Source organism: Panulirus ornatus, chromosome 3 (genome assembly GCF_036320965.1).
Source record: "Panulirus ornatus isolate Po-2019 chromosome 3, ASM3632096v1, whole genome shotgun sequence".
NCBI classification, from domain to species: Eukaryota; Metazoa; Arthropoda; class Malacostraca; order Decapoda; family Palinuridae; genus Panulirus; species Panulirus ornatus.
In genome coordinates this window covers 75991047-76015638 of record NC_092226.1, presented here as the reverse complement: position 1 = coordinate 76015638, position 24592 = coordinate 75991047, and the positions used below count along the sequence as shown (strand labels likewise).

The 24592-nt window shown below is 40.0% G+C and overlaps 1 protein-coding gene across 4 annotated transcripts; it reads right to left on the bottom strand.

The window, feature by feature from the left end:
• Window positions 1–1463: 1463 nt before the first annotated feature.
• LOC139763902 (facilitated trehalose transporter Tret1-like) lies at window positions 1464–22987 on the bottom strand. Of its 4 annotated transcripts, none has more exons than XM_071690332.1 (5): window positions 22867–22987; window positions 15135–15168; window positions 14326–14461; window positions 8312–8511; window positions 1464–3308 (listed from the first exon to the last, which is right to left on the bottom strand). In XM_071690332.1, exons 1-5 carry the CDS (start codon window positions 22902–22904, stop codon window positions 2181–2183), a joined length of 1536 nt encoding a protein of 511 aa, XP_071546433.1. In that variant the 5' UTR covers window positions 22905–22987; the 3' UTR covers window positions 1464–2180. The 4 variants fall into 4 exon arrangements, with proteins under 4 accessions (XP_071546433.1, XP_071546441.1, XP_071546450.1 ...); XM_071690340.1 differs by lacking the exon at window positions 22867–22987 and adding an exon at window positions 22686–22763; XM_071690349.1 differs by lacking the exon at window positions 15135–15168 and having other exon boundaries at window positions 22867–22972.
• Window positions 22988–24592: the final 1605 nt, after the last annotated feature.

The following is a 24592-nucleotide window of genomic DNA, read 5'->3' as shown; positions in this document are numbered from 1 at the left end:
TAGTGTTTCTTTAGTGAACTTTCACTTCATGATAACTGGTTTTGGTTTCGTTGTAGTCATTCGTTGCTCTGCTCACTACAAGTGACTCCACACGAACGTCTTAAGGTATCTAACCTCACAAAAAGCGCATTACAAAGCAAAGTCTCATAAAGATCCGACTTTTCATATCCCACATATGATGCTCTTATCTTACAGTGTTTCTTGATTTCCTTTTCGTTTTCTTTCAACAAGGTACTGTGTTATCTTGGCATCATCTATCCACTTCTCGCAGTTCCATATAACCTTTTTCAATGAAAAAAATGTCATCTTTTCCCAACAGACTCGCCATCATATCATCATATTCATTATACAATGGCCTTGATTTCATTAGTATCACACACTCATCCAGGATCTGCAGTAACCCTGTTTGTTCAGTTCCGCAGTTTATTTCTTTTGAATATAGTACAGTAATAATGTCTCCGTAAATCATCGGTGGATTAGAAAATATAGCACTGCACAACTGAACACATTTTGGCCATGCGGAAGCGTTTTCATATTGAATTATTATTTTCCTCTAGAACTCATTCTCGTTCATACATCAAACCCATCATTAAACATTTTTCCCTCAACGTCTAGTAGTTCTTAATTCTTGATTGATCCAGCGTATCAGTCATTTCCAAGCTATGGGTGTAATGGCATCACTTGTTCATGTCACAGACCAGTATTCTTGTGATACAGCTCACGTCACAACTGTGATGTTGGTATATAAGTGCCTGTTTATTTTCCTCGTCATAATGATGACCAGACTTTACCGACCTATCAAGTGTTGATGCTAAGTTCAGTATACCAGATCTTGGCAGTGTCCTCTCATATAGAAAGTTTGTTGCATTTGTCCATATTCGCACCTGTAATTCGAGCACTTTCGTTATTTTTGCACTTATACAAAGACATTATCTCTGCATTTTACTAGTCCTTAGATACCATACCATTGGCCATACAAATAATGCATCACCTGACTAACCAGTCAAGAACACTGTCACCATCTTTCATGAAAAACTCGACATTTATTTCATTCATTCCTGCTGTTTTTCCACACTTCATCTTACCAAAGTTTTTCACTACCTTTTCTCCTTTCACCGTACCACACGCCAGGAATCTCTCATCCCGTGTGCCACCCTATCCAAACACATTTTTTCCGCCTCGTTATCATGTGACACATCCAACAGTTCTCCATATTACTGCTTTCATCTTTCGTTCACCTAATTTTTGATCGTCACCACTTACCCGTTTTCTTCAATATTCTTCTCGTCTGTTCCATTGTTCTCCTCACACTATTCGCAATTCCTTTCAAAATATTTTCTTTTTCTCACTGAAGATAACTGTGTAAAAATCAGTAAGATGCAAGACAAAGGATTAGCCTGTGGACTTTCTGAAAAATACAATCGAAACAAACATTTGTACCAAACTGAGAAATATCAAAAAGAAATGGTGGTAACATTTTATTTTCCTTAAATTTATGTACATACAAGATATAAACACAGAGTTCAATCTTAATGTAATGAAAATATGATTCTTACTAGATAGATATTTTTTTGTTTATTAGAGATAGCAAATATGAATTTGGCAGATCGTGAAAGTGAAAGAAAAATACTTGATAATCTAGAGTTATGATATCCAGCTGAATATAACACAATCAAGATGACTGCTTAAAATGCTGGCCCTTCACCCAACACTGGTGGGGAGCCGCGACAGCTGATCGTACAGAGAACATCGGCAGTTAACTGTGATAATCAACCACACACTCACCAGCCTGGCAGCCAACGTCTGCACCTGACTGTGGGGAAAATGACTCCAACTGGACTTCTCTAGAAGACATCATACTGATGACATGGCCAAAATACTGAATCAACTGAACCAAAGAAAAAAGACAAGGATTGAGAAGTTCATCTTCAGCCACTGCCTACAATTGAGATCAGTCCTCGTTCATGGCTAAGATATGTAAGCACCAAAATGTCAGATTTCTCATTCTGAAAACATTACTGACATAATCGGGTATCTATACGATACCTTTCTTGTAAATGTTTCCTGAATGTGACGAAATATATCTTTGTGTGGTATATTGCAAATGATAACACGAAGTAGGCTGTTCACCACAAATACATGATTTCTTTTCATACTATATTCACTAAAATCCTAACTTCTTACTTTTCGCTATCTTCGTGTCCTGCCGCGCCAGTTAATCCTTCCCCTTCCTTTTGCAAAAGTTTGATGTTATTACTTCTATCTGATAGCTGCTTTTCACCCGATGACCTCACCCATATTTCTTCAATTTCCTTCTGTGATCGTCCGCGTGTTTCTGGAACAAAGATGATAACAAACAAAGAGAAAGTCACACATGCGAGAGCGTACGACCAGAACAAACCGTGTAAGCCTATCAGTGACGTCACATCATCAAAAGTTTTCGAGATGAGGAAGGATGTAATGAAGTGTCCTGTGACGCTGACTCCCATACCTAGAAAGCTTACTGCTCCTGGTAACACCTCGGCAGCTATAAGCCAACTCACTGGATACACAGACACACCCATCCCTACGATCAACACGATGAAGCCTGCCACTGGAAGCCATCCTAGGTGGGAAAGATCATCCTTTCTGCTTTGCAGAAAGAAAAAAGTTCCTACCGTCGTCATGCCTACAGCAGTACATATGATTCCTCCCAAAAGACATTCCTTGCGTGGAAATCGGTGGACCAAACCTGACCCAAGTAAGTTACATGCCAGACGCACTGAACTCACAACAGCTGAAATCCAAAAGGGGTTGAAACCCACCCCTGCCAACTGGAAAATTCTTACCATGTAAATCATGATAACTGAGAGACCACAAAGTTCCTTAAATACTATCACTAGTGCGGATATTGCCATAGGTATAACGATGGATCTTTCCTTTAATAATCGTACTGACTGACAGAATGAGTGTTTTTGCTCCATTTTGACACACTCTTTCAGCAGCGCTACTTCTTGTTCTGCCTCCTCCGAAGATCCACGTAGTCTCAGTAGGGTTGTCATTGCTTCTGCTTCTTTTCCCTTCCTTACGAGCCACGGCGGGGATTCCGGTGCTATCAGGAAGCCGAGAAAGCCTGGTACAGAAGTGATCAAGGGGAGGAGCCATGCAGCTGTGTACCAGTGGACGTAGCCACCCAGCAGATAGCAAAGAACGAAACCCAGCGCGATGCACGGCTCAAGCAGGCTTGTGAACATTCCTCGATGAGAAGAATCACTAATGTCGCAGATATAGACCGAGGGGATCGAGGCATGCAGTGCCAGTAATACTCCCTGAAAACCAAAAAATATTTATCACTGGTCGACATTGTCATATGCATTATACCTCTGCTAGTCTGTGCTAATGATTATCTAAACCTACGCCTACTTACACCTCGAACGTATACCCACAACCTTACATCAACCTCCTTCTGCCTGATATTGGCTTTCTCCGCACTTATTCCTTCTATCAGAGATATCTCTAGTATGCTGGTGGTTAAGAAAGTCATGAGTATTTTGTATTTGAATTTCCGTTACCCAGAAAAATTATGAATAGATGTGAGGGTAAGGCCCAGAATATAAACCAGACTCCCCATCTCCAATACTGCTGTGGAGCTAAGTGCTGTGGGGGAGCGGTATGGAGCTAGGTGATGTGGGAAAGTGTTGTGGGAGAGTGCTGTGGAGCCAGGTGCTGTGAGGCAGTGCTTTGGAGCTAGGTGCTCTTGGGGAGTGCTGTGGAGCTAAGTGCTGTAGGGGAGTACTATAGAGCTAGAGGCTGTAGGGCAGTGCTTCAGAGTTAGATGCTTTTGGGAGTGCTGTGGAGCTAAGTGCTGTGGGGTAGTGGTTTGGAGCTAGGTTCTTTGAGGGAGTGGTTTGGAGCTAGGTGCTTTGGGGGAGTGCTGTGAAGCAAGATGCTGTAGAATACGGTGTGGAGTGATGAAGAGGGTAATGTCGATGACCAGAAGGCAGAAGGGAGGTGGCAACACAGGAGAATCAGAGGCACCTTTCGACTCGAGGATTTGAGACCCCATTTCACTCACCAATGACTCTCCTCCTCCCATCCACCTGACACACAACCTGTGAAGAACTGTAGCCAGCGAAGGAGAGACTGGGGCACAACTATGCAATTGTGACTAGTTCTTAGGTAGGAGAAGAGGGAGGCACAATGGAAACAGTCCATTATTCTGAGCCTAAAGGATTTTGTATACATATATATATATATATATATATATATATATATATATATATATATATATATATATATATATATATATATATATATATATATATATATATATATAATAATTTGTCGCTGTCTCCCGCGTTAGCGAGGTAGCGCAAGGAAACAGACGCAAGACTGGCCCAACCCACCCACATACACATGTATATACATACACGTCGACACACGCATATATACATACCTATACATTTCAACGTATACATATATATATACATATACAGACGTACACATATATACACATGTACATAATTCATACTTGCTGTATTTATTCATTTCCGTCGCCACCCCGCTACACATGAAATGACAACTCCCTCCCCCACACGCGCGCGAGGTAGCGCCAAGAAAGGACAACAAAGGCCACATTCGTTCACACTCATTCTGTAGCTGTCATGTATGATGCACCGAAACCACAGCTCCCTTTCCACATCCAGGCCCCACAAAACTTTCCATAGTTTACCCCAGACGCTTCACATGCCCTGGTTCAATCCATTGACAACACGTCGACCCCGGTATACCACATCGTTCCAATCTATTCTATTCCTTGCACGCCTTTCACCCTCCTGCATGTTCAGGCCCCGATCGCTCAAAATTCTTTTCAGTCCATCCTTCCACCTCAAATTTGGTCTCCCACTTCTCGTTCCCTCCACCTCTGACACATATATCCTCTTTGTCAATCTTTCCTAACTCATTCTCTCCATGCGACCAAACCATTTCAAAACACCCTCCTCTGCTCATTCAACCAAACCCTTTTTATTACCAAACATCTCTCTTATCCTTTCATTATTTACTCGATCAAACCTCCTCACACCACATATTGTCCTCAAACATCTCATTTCCAGCACATCCACCCTCCTCCGCACAACTCTATCTATAGTCCACGCCTATAAAACTTTGTTGGAACCACTATTCCTTCAAACATAGCCATTTCTGCTTTCGGAAATAATATTCTCGCTTTCCACACATTTTTCAACGTTCCTAGAACCTTCGTCCCCTCCCCCACCCTGTGACTCACTTCCGTTTCCATGGTTCCATCCGCTGCCAAATCCACTCCCAAATATCTAAAATACTTCACTTCCTCCAGTTTTTTCTCCATTCAGACTTACCTCCCAATTGACTTGTCCCTCAACCCTACTGTACCTAATAACCTTGCTCTTATTCACATTTACTCTCAGCTTTCTTTTTTCACACACTTTACCAAAGTCAGTCACCAGCTTCTGCAGTTTTTCACCCAAATCAGCCACCAGCGCTGTATCATCAGCGAACAACAACTGACTCACTTCCCAATCCCTCTCATCCACAACAGACTGCATACTTGCCCCTCTCTCCAAAACTCTTGCATTCACCTCCCTAGCAACTCCATCCATAAACAAATCACGCACCCCTGCCGCAAACCGACATTCACTGAGAACCAATCACTTTCCTCTCTTCCTACTCGTACACATGCCTTACATCCTCGATAAAAACTTTTCACTGCTTCTAGCAACTTGCCTCCCACACCATATATTCTTAATACCTTCCATAGAGCATCTCCATCAACTCTATCATATGCCTTCTCCAGATCCATAAATGGTACATACAAATCCATTCGATTTTCTAAGTATTTCTCACATACATTCTTCAAAGCAAACACCTGATCCACACATCCTCTACCACTTCTGAAACCACACTGCCCTTCCCTAATTTGATGCTCTGTACATGCCTTCACCCTCTCAAGCAACACCCTCCCATATAATTTCCCAGGAATACTCAATAAACATACCTCTGTAATTTGAACACTCAACTTTATGCCCTTTGCCTTTGTACAGTGCCACCATGCATGCATTCCGCCAATCCTCAGGCACTTCATCATAAGCCATACATATATTTGATATCCTTACCAATCAGTCAACAACACAGTCACCCCCTTTTTTAATAAATTCCATTGCAGTACCATCCAAACCCGCCGCCATGCCGGTTTCCATCTTCCGCAAAGCTTTCACTACCTCTTCTCTATTTACTAAATCATTCTCCCTGACGCTCTCACTTTGCTCATCACCTCAACCAAAACACCCTGTATCTACCAGTCTATCATCTAACACATTCAACAAACCTTCAAAATACTCACTTCATCTCCTTCTCACATCACCACTGCATGTTATTACCTCCCCATCGGCTTCCTTCACCGATGTTCCCATTTGTTCTCTTATCTTACTCACTTTATTTACCTCCTTCCAAAACATCCTTTTATTCTCTTTAAAGTTTAATGATACTCTCTCACCCCAACTCTCATTTGCCCTCTTTTTCACCTCTTGCACCTTTCTCTTGACCTCCTGCCTCTTTCTTTTATACATCTCCCAGTCATTTGCACTATTTCCCTGCAAAAATCGTCCAAATGCCTCTCTCTTCTCTTTCACTAATAATCTTACTTCTTCATCCAACTAATCACTATCCTTTTTAATCTGCCCACCTCCCACGCCACAAGCATCTTTTGCACAAGCCATCACTGCTTCCCTAAATACATTCCATTCCTCCCTCACTCCCCTTCCGTCCTTTGCTTTCACCTTTTCCCATTCTGCACCCAGTCTCTCCCGGTACTTCCTCACACAAGTTTCCTTCCCAAGCTCACTTACTCTCACCACTCTCTTCACCCCAACATTCTCTCTTCTTTTCTAAAAACCTCTACAAATCTTCACCTTTGCCTCCACAAGATAATGATCAGACATCCCTCTAGTTGCACCTCTTAGCACATTAACATCCAAAAGTCTCTCTTTCACGCGCCCATCAATTAACACGTAATCCTATAACGCTCTCTGGCCATCTCTCCTACTTACATACGTATACTTATGCATATCTCTCTTTTTGAACCAGGTATTTCCAGTCATCAGTCCTATTTCAGCAAACAAATCTACAAGCTCTTCACCATTTCCATTCACAACACTGAGCACCCTATATGCACCAATTATCCCTCAACTGCCACATTACTCACCTTTGCACTCAAATCACCCATCACTATAACCCGGTCTCGTCCATCAAAACTGCTAGCACACTCGCTCAGCTGCTCCCAAAGCACTAGCCTCTCATGATCTCTCTTCTCATGCCTAGGTGCATAGGCACCAATAATCACCCATCTCTCTCCATCCACTTTCAGTTTTGCCCATAGCAATCTAGAGTTTACTTTCTCACACTCTATCACATACTCCCACCACTCCTGTTTCAGGAGTAGTGCTACTCCTTCCCTTGGTCTTGTCCTCTCACCAACCCCTTAGTTTACTCCCAAAACATTCCCAAACTACACTTCCCCTTTACCCTTGAGCTCAGAGCTCAGAGCCAAAACATCCAGGTTCCTTTCCTCAAACATACTACCCATCTCTCCTTTTTTCTCATCTTGGTTACATCCACACACATTTAGACACCCCAGTCTGAGCCTTCGATGAGGATGAGCACTATCCGCGTGGCTCCCTCTTCTGTTTCCCCTTTTAGAAAGTTAAAATACAAGGAGAGGAGAATATATATATATATATATATATATATATATATATATATATATATATATATATATATATATATATATATATATATATATATATATATATATATATATTCCTATGAGTCCACGGACTCATAGAAATATCTTGATCACGCGCAAAATTGTGATCCTTTCCAATATGTATATACATATATATTGTTGATCACACTAGTACGTGATGATAGTATGAAAGTAAAATCGCACTTCAGTGGGAGGTCATACAGTTTCATTAATATGTAATTTTTCTATACATGTGGCACATGTTTCGTGGAGATAATCCACCTCATTAGGTGGACGGTGGGAATCAAGTGTGATGTTGGGATCAAAACAACTTTGCTAAGTACAGGCACTTGATGAAGTGGATTGTCTTCACGAAACATGTCTTGCCACATGCACAGAAAAATTACATGTTAATAGAATTTTATGAACTACTGAAGTGCGATTTTATATATATATATATATATATATATATATATATATATATATATATATATATATATATATATATATATATACAACGCAACAAGTGAATGTGCCACCTCTCTGACATACCTGCACAACCCTGCAGATCATGAGAATTACATAAGCCATCTCGGCCTCCAGAATGAGTTTCCATGAGGCTAGGTGCATGACCACAAATGAGGCAGCAACAAGTGGTGACAGTATCAAAGTGGAACGTCTTGGCCCCAGCCACTCGCTGATCAGCCCTCCTATTGTCGACAGAGGAATGCACATAAACAGCGGCAACGTAGCTGTAGACGAAACGTGATATGTGGCTATAGAATGCATTATATTATATCATTAATTAATTGGTACATCATAAGATAAAGTTGTAATGAGTTTCAGATGAAAATACGTCTACGCGCAATAGAGACCTTTCTCTTCTTACTCTGAAAGTCCCGAGGGGATTTCTGTTTTCACCGAATTTTTCTTATATCAGACGTAACAACCAGAGTGTGAAAGTTCCTGGGGTTTCCGAAGCTAATTTTTTCCTAAGATGACTTCCAGATTTCTAATGACGTACCTTTGATTTCATACCTCACTTGGCCCCTTTCTCTGTTCCTTCTTTTGGAAAATTAAAAACGATAGGGGAGGATTTCCAGCCCCCTGCTCCCTCCTCTTTTAGTCGCATTTTACGACAGACAGGGAATATGTAGGAAGTATTCTTTCTCCCCTATCCCCAGGGATAATACATATATATATATATATATATATATATATATATATATATATATATATATATATATATATATATATATATATATATATATATATATATATATATATATATTTATATATATATATATATATATATATATATATATATATATATATATATATATATATATATATATATATATATATATATATATATATATATATATATATATATACAAACACAGGAAAATGAAACACAGTAAGTTCCCATGCGCACTTTCATGTAATGATCACATCATCAGGGGTGATACAAGAATGAGATAGAACACGTAGAACAGTCAGTTGATGTACAAGGGAGAGACGTAGCTAAACGCCATTGGTAAACAAGCGTTACCGGACGGTGGTGTTCGGGTCGGTGTGTTCGGGTTTGGCTTGATGCCTGTCATAAACACTTTGTTATGTGGACAAGAAAGGGAACTGTTTACAAATTTTGCCTACGACAAAGCTATTCCGTTTGTATACACCTTCAATGATATCAATGTTACAATTCCTTGTGTATTTGATAATAGAAGATTAAGTGATATATCTTATGGTAAAGGAGTTATGGTTGATAACTGAATTAGCATTACTTCCGTCAATACATTGGTCATAATTCTTAACATAATTAAACAAAGCATTTGATTCTTGTCCTGTTCTTTTTCTATATTATGTTGCTTAAATCTAACATAGACATCCTTACCAGTCTGCCTAACAAAACATATTATATCACTTACAAGGTATTCTATAAACAAGCAGCCCATAGAATGTTCTGGTGAGTTTTTGATTAAGCTATTCTTTATAGTATTGTTATTGCTGTAGGCTACATTTGCATTAAAAGATTCAAGCATCACAGGAAGCAATCTAAAATTATCACTAAAAGGGAGAACTTGAAGATTCTTAGTATCAAGGGGAGGCTTAGGTTGAACTTCATGAAACGATTTCTTTGCCAACTTAAGGAATTTATCAATGAAAGATCTAGGATACTTTAACTTGAATCCAATAGAACATATCTTCTAAAACTCATCAATAAATTCTGGACTTTATACACGTAATGCCCTAAGGATCATCAACTGGAATAAAGATGATTTAATTCTCATGTTGAGGTGAGTAACAACGAATATAAGAACAAACTTTGGCGGGTTTTCTGTATATGCTAAACTTAAACATGTTTCTCTCTTGATGTATCACGCAATCTAAAGAAATGGTAACATACAATCATTTTCCATTTTCTACAGTAAAATTGATGGAATTTACTATATTGTTTAGTAAAGGGACAAATGTTTGTAAATCGTTGTTGGCCAGACACAGAGAACATCATGTACATACTTAACTCAAATTGCCATAGGGGATAAGATATCCCTTAGTGATTTTGTTTCAAAGAATTTCATGTAAAGATTACTTAATACTGGTGAGAGAGGGATAGTTATCGTCATACCATATTTCTGAGCTTAACATTCTCCATTAAGCTGAAATACAGTCTTTTGTACACAATTCTTTCATTTCAATGAACACAGAATTTGAAAGAAGTAAATCAATGTTATCCAAGACATCAACCAAATATTCTAAGAGGTCATCAACTGGAGCTTTTGTGAACAAGGATGGAACATCAAAACTTGCCAGTTTGAAATCAAAATCAACATGGATATCATTAAGCTTGTTAACTAAATCTACATTGTTCATGAAAGTAGAATTTGATATCTTACCAAACTGTGGGCCTAATAAAGAAACAAAGCGTTTTGATAATCTGTGATGGAGCTCACTAAGCTCACTATGGGTCTTGCTGGAAAGTTTGGCTTATGTGCTTTGATATTTGACCAATTATGCAATATGTCTTAAGTTAGGTGATGATGTTCTTGATGTTTGGCTAACAAAGGAAAATTTACAAATATTTCTCTTTTTACTTAACAATTTAGTAACTTCTATCAACTTTATTGTGGAATTGGAAATTAAATGTGTATTACCATTATTCTAGATTGCATGATCCATCGGGATAGAAACATGTTTAAGTTTAGCATATACAGAAAACCCGCCAATGTTTGTTCTTATATTAATCATTACTCAGCTCAACAAGACAGAAATAAATTTTCATCACTCCAGTCGATGATCCTTAGGACATTACGTACATATATGCAGTCCAGAAGTTATTGATAACGAGTTTGAGAAGATATAATGAATCCAAGTTAAAGTATCCTGGAACTTTCACTGATAAATTTCTTAGGTTGGTAAAGAAATAATTTCAAAGAGATAAACTCAAACGTCCCCTTGATACCAAGAATCTTTTATTTCTCCCTTTTAGCGATGATTCTTCATTACTTCCCAGGTTGCTTAAATCCTTTAATGCTATGTTGCCTTCAGCAATAACAATACTGTGAAGAAAATTCTTCAAAAACTAACCAGAAAATTTTGCAGGCTGCATTTATGGAATATCTTGTACAAATTGTAATGTTTTTATTTTGGGCAGACTAGTAAGGATCTTCATTTTAGACGTAAGCAACATAAATATGATATAAGAACAGAACAGGAATCATATGCTTTGTGTGTGTGTGTGTGTGTGTGTGTGTGTGTGTGGCCTACTGCGACTCTGCTGGAAGTCCCTCAGGCGTACATCACAAGTGCTGCCTTGTTGTATGTTTACGAGTGTCGTTTTGGAAGGCAAGACCTTAACCTTCTTCCGTCTGGGACGATCCCCCGCCTCACTATTGACCGACCACGTATTGTCTGCCTCACCTGCGGAGAGTGATCCCTCCCTCATATATAGTGCAGGAGCCGCTATTGATCCGACCTCACTTATCGTATCGTACATTATCCCCGTAATCAACAGTTTTATCATCATCGTTATGTGATGTTCCATCTGTGGAACCTAATCCGTACATCAGATGGCTGGCTGGTGTATATCTTCATATTTGTAGCGGTACAATCTTCCAAAGCTTCCCTCTAAACTCGTAATACTGGCGATCCTGCGTGAGTCAGATTTACATTCACAATGCATCTGCGTCTCTGCAGAGGTTCTTGTTAAAAATACGCCAAAGTCATCTCTATCCTGTGTCTACTCATAGAATTCCACTTTGATATCATGTATTGGGCATCCTGATGCGTCTTATTCGTTCCTGGACATTAAGCATATCCTTGGTTATACGTGCTGATTATGATCATTGGTACTAGCAAGGTGGGGACATCAATAATGAAATGGTATTGATTTGCCTGTTGTTTCATGGGGCGTCCTACACGCACCTTCTCATTTCTTTCCTAATAAGTGCGACCTGCAAATTCTAAAAGACTGGTTTTTCCTTTCCTTCAAAATTCATAATTTCTTTCCCTTGCTTTTTTCCCCGGTAGTAGTCCTCTCTCTCTCTCTCTCTCTCTCTCTCTCTCTCTCTCTCTCTCTCTCTCTCTCTCTCTCTCTCTCTCTCTCTCTCTCTCTCTCTCTCTCACTTATGGCTTGGGCTTCATGTGGACTTTTCGCCGTGACTGGCCTTCAACATTAAAACAAGATTACAAATAGTGTCAATATATTTCAATGTTTTCGTATCTCCTTCTTTGTGTTTGTCTTGTGTCTTCCATCAAGCGTGAAGAATGGAAGAATGACACAGTAACAAACCTCAGCATCGAAACATAGAGAGAGGGAAATATTTGGTGAATATAATGCCATATATATATTGGAAAGGATCACAATTTTGCGCGTGATCAAGATATTCCTGAGTCCACGGGGAAAATGAAACACGATAAGTTCCCATGTGCACTTTCGTGTAATAATCACATCATCAGGAGAGACACAAGAGAGAAATATAAGTATATCAACTGACTTGTATTTCTCTCTTGTGTCTCCCCTGATGATGTGATTGTTACACGAAAGTGCACTTGGGAACTTATCGTGTTTCATTTTCCCCGTGGACTCATAGGAAAATATATATATATATATATATATATATATATATATATATATATATATATATATATATATATATATAATGTTAATGTTATACTATGGTGAATATAATGCCATTTGTATAGTGTTAATTCTATACTTTGTCTCAGTCAAGTAACGATATACGAGTTTTCCTGATGACTGTAGGTATTATTTTTTTCACTAACCTAACAACAGCTGAACCGTTGTAGCACTTAATTTTGCAGTGGTTTGCGAGGTTTTCACTCTTATTTAAGAGTCAGAGGCTACATCTAAAATAATGATAAAATCAAGTCCAAGTATATTCTTGGTATCACAGCAAGAGACATCCATAAGGGAACTAGAAACATGGATTCCGGAAAGTTACTAGAGTTGGAATCAGATGATAATGTCATCGAGGAGCCAAAGCTTACACTTGAAATTTGGTTTATCTTTAAGTAAGACATGATCTTCCTAAATAATTGCGTTTATATAATCATTTAATCACAAATACAAATAAAACAAATTGTTTTGAAAGGACAATTAAGATGATTTTCTTAAATGATATTTTTCCTTATGAGGATAATTTAGATAATATTCAACAATAGTTTCATACATTTTGTAACCAACAAAATTCTGTTGTTGATAACGTAGTATTCTTGCTGTTTGTATAACTCGTGTAGGTTTGGTATCTGTGTACAAAAAGGATCTATCTGTTTATAAAAATGCTCATTATTCTTCTTGTATCTGTGTGACTCTCATTTTTCTTTTATTTGTGTGATCATCGGTGCATTACACATGACAGCTAGAGGCGGAGTGTAAACGAAAGTGGTCTTCTTTTTCTGTTTTCCTGGCTGTACTTTGCTGAGTCAGGGGGATGCGATGCTGTTGGGCGGGGTGGCACCGGAAATGGATGAAGGTAAGCGAAAATGAATATGTACATGTGTTTATATGTATATGGCTGTGTATGTGTGTATATGTATGTATATGTGTATATGTTATGCATATTCATATGTATGTATATGTACGTGTATGAGCGTGTATGTATATATGTGTGTATATGAGTGGATGGATCTATCTTCGTCTATTTCCTGGAGCTACCTTGCTGACGCGGGAAACGGCGATCAAGTACAATAAACTAATAAATGAATAAAGAAATATATAGAATTACGATGTCTGATGTCATCAGTTCAATTTTCAAAAGGTAGTTCATGGAATCTTAATATGATATTTGTAACAAAAGCAGCAGATATTCGAACTAAATTATATAGCTGGATGAAAGACTGACACACTAACTGAAAATAACAAGTTGTTATCAATGAGAATGTTTGCTGTTGTAATTAATGCTACAATATCATGCTTATATCAGAAGAAAATGGAATAATTGATAATCGATCCTACAGATACCATAACTCCATCCCTCCAGTACTGTATTGTGAAAACAATAATAACATCATAAATACAATGGAAAACGCTCGCTACTCACCGAACCAGCTGGCTTGGGTTGAGGTGAGTTGAAGGGTCGAGTTTGTGTTGGTCACCTGTGGTAGAATCACGGCAGAGTAGCCAACTACGGCCCATGTGTTGGCTGTTATCAAGCCGGACGACATCACCGCTGCAACCTGCACAAACAACCAGCACTGAACTCCGGCCATGTACACACTCGTGGGAGTAAATATAATTTCATTTTTACAATACATGGAAAGTTTTCTTCGTGAGTTGAAAGTTTCTAATATTCCTTTACAGTTCTCATATAACTCTTGCTTGCGCTTTGCACATTCTAAGTAACAGCTGTAAGTACCAGACAAACTCATTTTGATTAATTGATTTGCACGAATTGAGAGCAAATGCAAGAATATGAATTTATGTTATTAGAATCTGCTTCGTCATGGCTCATACTAACAATCAGTCTCATGCACAACAGTCATTTGGAGATCTTTATCTTAACGATAAGTCAATCTTTCAGGTTTCAGTGTACCAGTCCATTGAACCGTCAGCCAGTTGCCGATAATGCTATCTTCAATTCAGCGCTTGCAACCTATCTGGCCTTCAAGTAAGCCTTTCATGACCATGTGAAGAAATCACAGTACAATCTGTTCATTTCATCTTGTTCCTACCTGGTCGCGAAAAAAAAGATAAAGATTTACTTTTCAGAACAAGATCTCTACTGGTTAGGAATGAATATATTTTCCAGAAAATGCAAGTGATATGATGCCAATATGGCTGATCAGTGAATCGCACAGCTGTTTATAAAGAATGGGATGACAAAGATAAAAGAGAACGAACAGTTCTTACCGTATATATCAGGGCTCTGCTTCTGTCCTCTCCCCTGAAATAAGTTGTACAGCTTCATTGTCTTTCATTATTTCGTTCATAAATAATCTTCCACAGAAATGTGTGAAAGTAGATATACTTCCACAGATTCTTTCAAGAAATAGCTAGTGTTTGTACAGCTTCAGATAATACAACACCTATGGGTACATGTATAGTTGGTCCAGGAAAAATATGAATACATTTACGAAAACTAATACACCAGAGTACACATGATTGCTCGATTTTGAATGAATGAAGCATTTTTCGTTTGCTCGTGACTTATCATCGCCCTTAGGTCTAGAAAGATAAAATAGAATTTACGGATTTGAACACATGTTAATGATATATTGACTATAAGTGTTTATAGAAACAAAGATGAAGAATAGTTATGGCTATGAGGAAGATATATTTAGATATTCTTGCCCTAGCAGAAACCACACTAGGAATTAAAGAAACTTCAGAAATAGGAGTAGATTAAGTTCTGTTAAGACATAATGGAGTTAAAGAAGGAAGTGCAAGGAATAGTGTAGTAATGTGAAGAACTGAAACCTACTTGGAAAGAATCTCAGAAAATCAAGGCGTTGTGTCTGACTTTAGGGAACAACAAAGGAGAGCACAATACAACCGCCTGGATCCACGATACATTTTCTTTCTAATTGCCTCAGAGAAACTTGGATCGCGGGGGAAGATTGTCCTCCATTTCCTCAACAAACTCGGATCCCAGATAATCCAAGCAACTAAGGATAAGAGAGCGTCTGGCTTCCTCCTCCAGCGCCTCAACATACCGGACTGTCCAAGATGGAAAAGAAAGTTACATCAGCACCTCGCGTTCCACTTCCGAAGAACTGGAAGAACAACGATTTATAACTCAGGTTTTAAACTTTTATTTCTGTGTTATGCTTCATCGAAAAGTGAAACTGGAGTGATGTGATATACTGGGGTCGAAATGCTGTCAGTTGACCGAATACGGCATGTGAAACGTCCAGGGAAGGACTGTGGAACCTAGTTGTAGATGGGGAGCTGTGATTTCGGTGCATTACATATGATAGCAAGAGAATGAGTGTGAGCAGATGTGGCCTCTATTCGTCTGTTTCCTGGTGCTATCTTGCTAAGCGGGGAACAACTATCAAGTATGAAAAAAAAGATACACTTCCTTTAGATAAAGCGTACGCTTTACCTCACGGATAATATACTTGCAATGATTACGATCAGTGATGAATACTGAATCGGAGTTTGAGGAAGTGGGTTTTTTTCCAAGCCCAATATGCATGATTCCTGGCCTGGTAGCGTCAGAACAGGAATGGTTGGACCATGAATGGAAGAAGAATTCGTCTTGGAGGAAGAGAGAGAAAATGCTTCCTTTCCCGCAAGAATAACCAGTTTTGTGCCTTTGACGGAGACAGAAGCGTCACTACATAAGAGACAGTAATATACCCAAGGAAAGTCAGAAAAGAATTTTCGTAAGTTTTTCCAGTCAACTTTGTTAAGATGCCAATATTTACGTTCAGACGGGGCTGCTGGCGAAAATAGTGCCGTTAAAAGAGAAACATTTATGAAAGTGTAGTCACTTGAACGAACTGGGGCAAACTTGTGTTGCTACAGCGGGAAAGATTAGAGGTGAAAAACTAATCCAGAATGTGAGGAAAGTGATCACAGCAATCAGGAATATGGGTAGAGTGGGTGATAACTTGCTTTACATTCTCGAGAATGGAGAACATGATGGTTCACTTTCTCCATCATCCGTATGGGAGAAATTCAATCAATCCCTGCGGTGAACGTTGAAATCCCCTAAGTAGAGGATATCGGCATGTAGGTGAGAGGATATCATGGCCTTATGACACGAGTTTAGGTAGTCCAAGAAGGGTGTACAAATAGTACAGTTCGAAGAGCAGTAGGCGAAACAAAGGAAAAGCTTGGTAGTTGGGATAAAGACTTTGATCCAAATAACATCAGGGTTTGGGGACTCAAGGTCCTCGAGGAGCAAAACAGGTGTGTTGACTTTGGAATGAGTGTAGGCACCATCTTTGAACAGGAATCGTGAGCGGAGATAATAACTGAATATGAGAATGGGTCTAGTGAGAACATCATTAAACAACTGGGTCTTGGAGAGAAGTAAGATATCAGGAGAGTTGATAGAAAGATGGTGTTGATCAGAGGAGAGGTTACTAGAGAGACCACGAATGCTGGTATAGTGAATAAAAAGAAAGACGCTGGTATATCAGAAAGGGAGAGGTCGGTGCCACTACTGTCTGAGGCCTCCCATTCATTAGTAGTAAGACAGACGGTGATTCTTGTTACCCCATGATGCAGGGGACTAAGGGTCATGGACTTGTTGAACTCTGTCATGAATATTCTTAAAGATGGTTGCACCGATAGGAGATGGCGTTGCTTGCAATTGTAGATCTGGTACCATGTACCGTGTTTCACCTTGATGTCAAAAAACAAGAGCGAGTTAGCCATTATAAGATGAAGATATGCCCCACGGAAAACTGACATTGGTAATGCAAAGTGATATATTTATTCAAGCAAGCTTATCCTCACTTTGTTATCCATAAAGCCAGTTCATTACATTCTCGACACGCCTGTCCTGACCCTCATGCGTCTCGTCCTGAGCTAGGATCGCGGTGTTGGTTGGTCGAAAGAAAACACAGCAAAAACAGAGCGTCCTCACATCTCGGGAGGTATTCCTGTCCACTCTTGTTCCCGTGAAGCTGAATGCTTTTGTTCTCTCAGCAGCAGAACAACAATAGGTCTATATGACTTTGATATTATGATATATTACCATATCAAATTATTGCATGATAAGATATAAGCAGAAAAGATAGACAGATACAACAAAAAAATCATCCTGTTGACGATTCATTACCATAGTGACCATTCATTACCATAGTGAGTGGTATACTGTGAGATGATGGTGAGCAATGGTGAGTGAAAGATGCAGAATGCATGATGCTGAAGAAAGTTATCAATAACACTTGTGAAGAAGCAAACGATCGAAGAGACTGAAGGACAAACAGGCTGAGTGAAAGCCATGCAGAGAAAGCAAGAGCCAAGCAGGGTGAGTGAGTCAAGTAAGTGGAGCAGCGAGAGAGAACCATAAAGAATGCGAGGAGGATGGAAAATTACAAACAAGGAGAGAATGAAACACAGGCAGACACTGGTTGATGCTGACAGAAGCTCTGGGGGATGCATGCGAGGCAAAAATTCTTAGCAAACTAAATTTGTAAGACATTCACGAGGAACTGTAGAACGGTAACAAGAAACACTGAATCAGCATTGAGGGCTAGCTGTTATGATACCTACTTCCTCCCTCCGACAGCCATGACGAGGAGTTCTCTTCCTTTTTTTTTTGTCTTTCTCTCTTAATGTAACTATTCCTTTAAGTTAGTATAACTATTCCTTTAAGTTAATATAACTATTCCTTTAAGAGTCAATCCTGATTCATTTCTACAATATTTTTCTATTCATATCTTAAATTCTCCCGAGAAGGTCTTGACTAGAGCCTATGTTGTTAAAACAGCGGAGCGTGTCACCAAGAGAGCGAACGTAGTCAAGCACTTAGTGCTTGACCACATCCGTTTACATCACCACTGACCACGCATGAAGACACAGATGTAGCTGTGTGTTGTTGAGATAATGAAGCACATGTATGACGAGTCTCAAGTGTTTTGGTGATTAGGGCAGTAATGCATCCCTAGGTTTAAAGACGTGACCTGTAAGTGTATCAGGAATTTAGAATAGATTCTCTTGAGAGGAAAGAAAGGCTGAAATGTAACTCCTCACAGGGAACATTGTTACGCGAGTGGACGATACCTGTGAAATAACCTCAGCTACCTGAAAAATGACCTCTAGGTGTTCTATTCTGCTGTGTTCCCTACCTTCCTTGTTCCTATCCTGTGTCAGATCTCTGACCTCAGGGTTGCCTATCCTGCCATGTTCCTCTTACCTGAATCCCTCTTTCGGTTTTCCAGTGTTTTGACTTTTTCTATATGTTGAAGGCTTCCGTCACGGACAAAAGTCAACATCAAGGCTGGGCGTTAATTGAAACATAGAGAGAATTGTGAAATGAAAAAAGAAAAGACGAGAGAAAGCGTTGACGAATTTTTGAGGAAGTGAAAAACCTGTCCTGTGAAATTTGCTAGATCTTAGTTATTGGGAAAGACATGAGATTGGTAGAGAGTTCCAAAGCTTCGACATGTAGAGAAAGATGCAGGTATCAAAATGGCCCACCCTTGAATTGCTGATGGCCACAAAATAATCATAAGACGCGGCAGCTTGACGAGTATTGCGAGGTATAGCTAGTGCTGTGGGCACACAAGCAGCCAGCTCTTTGGAGCAGAAAGCAAAGCAATACCTATACAAGAGGGAAAGTGGACCAGCATTGCGGCAAGGGGGTTAACTTTGGAAATTAGCCTGCGACAATTTATGAGGCGAATCGCTTTCGACTTAACTCTGTCAAGTAAGGAGACAGAGCAGCATTCAATACAAGGAAAATTCAATCCCTTGTATAAACGTAGCAACTGCTCAGAAGAGAAGTTTCGACATCTAAACAGGACATCCAGTTCCTAAGAGGCAGACTTAGCTATTCCTGCAATGTGGGGTTTCCAGGAAAGAGTGGATGTTACAGTTATGTCAAGTATGATTATTGGATCGAAAGGTGGAATTACAGAACCGTCAAAGGAAAGACGAAAATTGTGAAGAGTTTTCGATAGAGACATGGGTAGAAACTGGGTCTTGGAGGCATTAAACTTAACAAGATCTTGTCTACACCACCACCACACCATAACACACCAACACCACTGCAACACCTCACCACACCACCACTACACCACCCCACCTCTACACCATCACCAACACCACACCACACCATAGCACCACCACAGCACCACCAACACCCTGCGCCTCCCTCCGGTCGTCCCACTCTGTCACTTTTGTGAGTATTTCACATCAGGCTTGTGTTGACTTTCGTCATATTATTTACATATTTCTTATGTATTCTACAAAACTTTCATATTTCATATGCTTTAATTGCCATATCTAAGCATCAGTTACACAGACAAAACATTATCCATATGAATAAAAAAATAATGATATTTTCATAAAAATATCCTGTCCAAGTCTGAGTTTATTCAGGAGACGTGTGTTAAGACGAGATGCAGATCGAGTGAAAAAGAGTGAGCAGAATTGAAGGATGTGGATGAAAGCAGTGTTGAGGCATCAGCGTATGAGTGCAGTGGATTGCTTGTGGAGGAGAGGAAATCGTTGAAAAAAAAAGAGAAAAAGCGTAGGGGACAGGACAGAATCTAGGGACGCTGCTGTTGATGGAGAAATGGGGGGAGGCTTATCCATCAACAGTCACAGAGATAGATCGGCCGGAGAGGAAGCTAGATATGAAGGAGCAAAGTGAGGGAATAAAGCAAAAAGAGGGGAGCTTAGAAATGAGACCCCGATCACACCCTTTCAAAAGCCTTAGATATGTAAAAGGCAACTACACTTGTCTCCCCAAAATCTTTTAGGGATGATGACCAAACATTAGTAAGATAGGCAAGAATATCACGGTGGATCTCGCCTTACGGAAGCCGTACTGGTGTTTAAGGGTATGGGAGTTGAAGAGGGATTCAGATGGCAGATGTAAAAGCAGTGGGTCGATAGTCAGAGGGGTCAGAACGGTCACCCATCCTAGGGATAGGATGTATCAATGCAGGCTTTCAAGGGGAAGGAAAAGTTTTGGTTTTTAAACAGAAACGGAACAGACGAGCAAAGCACAGGTGCAAGTTCAGAGGCACACTCTTTCAGTCACGGGGATGAATGCCATCAGAACCATAAACCTTGCTTCTGTCCAGAGAAAGAAGCGCTTTCCGGACAGTCGAAAAGAAGGAGCATAGGATTAGTAACAGGAGTATCAGGGGTTGAAGGAATGTTAGAGTCATCTAAGGTGGAGACAGAGGAGAAATGGGAACCAAAGAGAGTTACTTTGTCTGCGGAGAGAACTATAGTACCGTCGGAGCATAAAAGTGAAGGGAAGGTAGAGCGACAGAAGTTGTTAGAGTTGCCCTTAGCTGAAGACCAGAAAGAACTATCAGTGGATGATGAAGAGAATTTATCGCACTTCCTATGAATAAAGAAAGGCTTCACTTCACGGATAACGTGCTTGCAGCGATTACAGGCAGTGATAAATGGTGAATGGGAGCCAGAGGAAGGACAGTTTTTCCAAGCCCAATATGCTTGATGCCTTGCCTGAATGGCCTCAGAACAGGAACGATTGACCCATGAATCGGATGAAGCGGTCGTCTTGGAGAAAGAGGGGAAAAATGCTTCCATTTCAGCAAGAATAACCTCTACTATACGTTTGGCGGAGATAGAAGCATCACCACATAAGAGACAGTAATTTACGCCAGGAAAGTCAGAAAAAAAAAGTGACGTAAGTTATTCCAGTCAGCTTTGTTCAGGTGCCACTCTTTACGCTTAGAGGGGGGGCTGCTGAAAGGGGAGGCGCCGTGAGAATAGATATGTTTATGGGAATGTGATCAGATGAACCAACTGGGGGAGAGAGTATGTATTTACAAATCCAGAATATTAAAAGAGTGGTCGCAGCCGTCAGGAATATGGATAGGGTGGGAGGTAATTTGCTCTAAATAATTGAGAATGGAGAACGTGAGGGCTTCAATCCTTCCACCACCCGTATGGGAGGAGTTAAACCATTCCCTATGGTGAACGTTGAAATCCCCGAGGTAGAAGGATCTCAGCTTGCGAGTGAGAGGATGTCGCAGTCTCATGGCAGGAGTTTAAATAGTCGAAGAAGGATATACGATTAGTAGAATTAGGAGAGCAATAGGCGAAACAGAGGAAAAGTGTGGAAGTTGGGAGGCAGACCTTGAGCCACATAACATCAAACTTTGGAGACCCAAGATCCTTGAGGCATGCAACAGGCGTGTTGATGTTGGAATAAGCACAAACACCACCCTTGCCCCGGAACTGTGAGTGGGTGTTATGGTTAGATATGAAAAAGGGACGAGTAAGAACATCATTAGACAACTGTGTCTCAGGTAGAAGTAGGATATTAGGAGAGTTACTAAACAGATGGTGTTTATCTGAGAACTACCTAAATAGTCCGCAGAATATCTTCCAATTTTGCACCAGAAAAACACATGATAGCTGATTAGGGAATTCCCAAACAAAAGATGTTTACATCATCCTGTACTTCATCATCCTCCGGTAAACTAAACCTATTCTGAGTCGGAATCTCCCTTCCCTGAATTTATGCTAGGCGACAAGTCCTTCTAGCAGGCTGGAAGGTATATTTATCATTCAACTTCATCTCCACGGAAGCCAGCCTATCTGCTAGGTTCTCTACTTTATTTGCTACTAATGATTCGCGTTCCTGTACATCGACTATTGTTGCAGTAACATGGTATGCAACACTTTCCCACTGATTCATCCTATCATCTACTCTTTATAATGCCTCACTTTTCTTACTAATATCTAAACGCCGTTTTTCTAGCAAAGTGCAGAACAAATAAGAAATGAACTTACTTTCCTCCTTGATAAGCAGGTTGCTGGTGAATTCCCCGGTATAGCTAGGAGACTTATATCGTCGGTATAGCTAGGAGACTTATATCGTCGAGTATACGTCATTCTTCTTATCACAGCGGTGAGGCAAGAGCTCAGGACAAGCTCGTCCACTCGCAACACAGGTCAGAGGGTTGGTACCTACCTGATGGGGATGGGTCGGTAGCGCGTCGAGGGTGCCATGTTGGTCCAGGCAGAGTTGCTGCCATTTGACGACTCGGAATTTCTAGAACCCTAAGCGTCGGTCCGCGCTCTCTCCTGCGCAGGTGACGTAGCCAGAGGAGAGGGAGCCGGGAGGCAGGAAGGGAGTTTTCTCGCGTCTCGATTATTAGTTCTAGTTAGAAAGATGCAATCTATTCAACAGGAAGAAGGTAGTTAAAAAGCGCACACTCAGAATCCTGGGCATCCGTCAGGCCCGTGTGGTGGCTAGAGAGGAACTCCCTTTCAGTAGGCTTCTAAAAGTTTGGTACAAATAGACTAAGTGGTAGCCATAAGTAAGGCATTACTCACTGTTATAAATTATTAGTAATGCAATATAAATTATTAGTAATGCAATATGAAAGACAGCTCGGAAGTGCTTAGGTCATGTTGTGTGAGTAACATGAATAGGTGTACAGATTAATTAAATGATCTTGTATAGGTTTTAACGAAGTCATCATTATAATGAGGTTTTATGGTATCCGTTCTACTCCAGCGAAAACAAGTCAGTGAAGGATTGTTATTTTATTTTCAATTGCTAAATCTACTTAGTTATTCTGAATCTATTTCTAATTCCTAATCCTCACATGATATGGCTCGGTCACTACCCTTCACAATTTCTTGCGTATCTTAGTGGACCTGGTCTAAGCACTTGAGTTCATATTGAATAATCTAATCATATCAGAATCCTGGAGTATGTATATCCTAACCCAACATATATAGGGCGCTAGGGAGGGAATAGAGGCATATGTTCCTTCGCTCTATATGGACGGAGGTTTGAACGTGATCGAACGTGAACTGCCTCATGTGTCACGTTCCAGTGGTTGTGGGTATATCAAAGACTTCGTACAGTGTAGTAGCCACACAAACTATGTTGATGAAAATACTGATACCCATCGTAAGGACCTGGTATTGTGAAACCATCAGGATACGTTATATAGGATCGTAAAAAGGAAGAACATTGACTAGGGACGTCTTGCGCAAATGTCAAATGATATTGTGGCAGAAATCATGATGAAATTTTACTTTTGTATATGCAACAAACTGTTGTTTCCTAAACATATCGTTACGCGTCTGGTACAACCTTGCAGCCTCATTGCCACTGTTATGTCTCGGAACTTGAACGAATATGGGCATTGCCTGTTTACTCTCTAGATCTGTACAAGCCTTTATAGAATTTCGCTGAGCCCCTGACGGATGCTTGTAGACCTGTTGAGGTCTTGAAAACTCCACTTGAACAAAATCTGCGCATGACATATGTACTCAGAAACAACAGAATTAGATTATATAGTTAATTGGTTGTTTGGGCTGTAGGCCAATCATGAATTGCCAGGGTCATTAAGGTTGTCAACTTTAAACTATATCTACCAACCTCAGAAACGTTAACACCTTTTTCAGGTGTTCACGATAATTCTGAGACAACATACACTTCCACTATGCATATGGGCTGTTTCAGGTATAAAAGTGATTTCCTAATGAAAGTCCAGAAACTGGCAGCATTATTCATTGATGGAGATTGTATAAGGCTAACAAGCATGCTTGAGAACGGGCAGAGAGTTGGCTGCAATAAATCAGTGACAACTTAACTGTTGATTGAGAAATGTCGACTACAGCAGAGTTAGTGTAGGTGTGAGCTGGCAGGTTGTTGGCACTTGTGAGTTACATATCACGTC

Excerpts from the sequence above, each read along its gene's own strand:
- LOC139763902 (XM_071690321.1), bottom strand. The coding sequence starts at position 22,787 with ATGACGTATACTCGACGATATAAGTCTCCTAGCTATACCGACGATATA. Across the intron at positions 14,462-22,685 it reads CCTGCTTATCAAGGAGGAAA|GTTGCAGCGGTGATGTCGTC; the intron begins GTAAGTTCATTT and ends TTGTTTGTGCAG. Across the intron at positions 3,309-8,311 it reads TGATCTGCAGGGTTGTGCAG|GGAGTATTACTGGCACTGCA; the intron begins GTATGTCAGAGA and ends TTTGGTTTTCAG.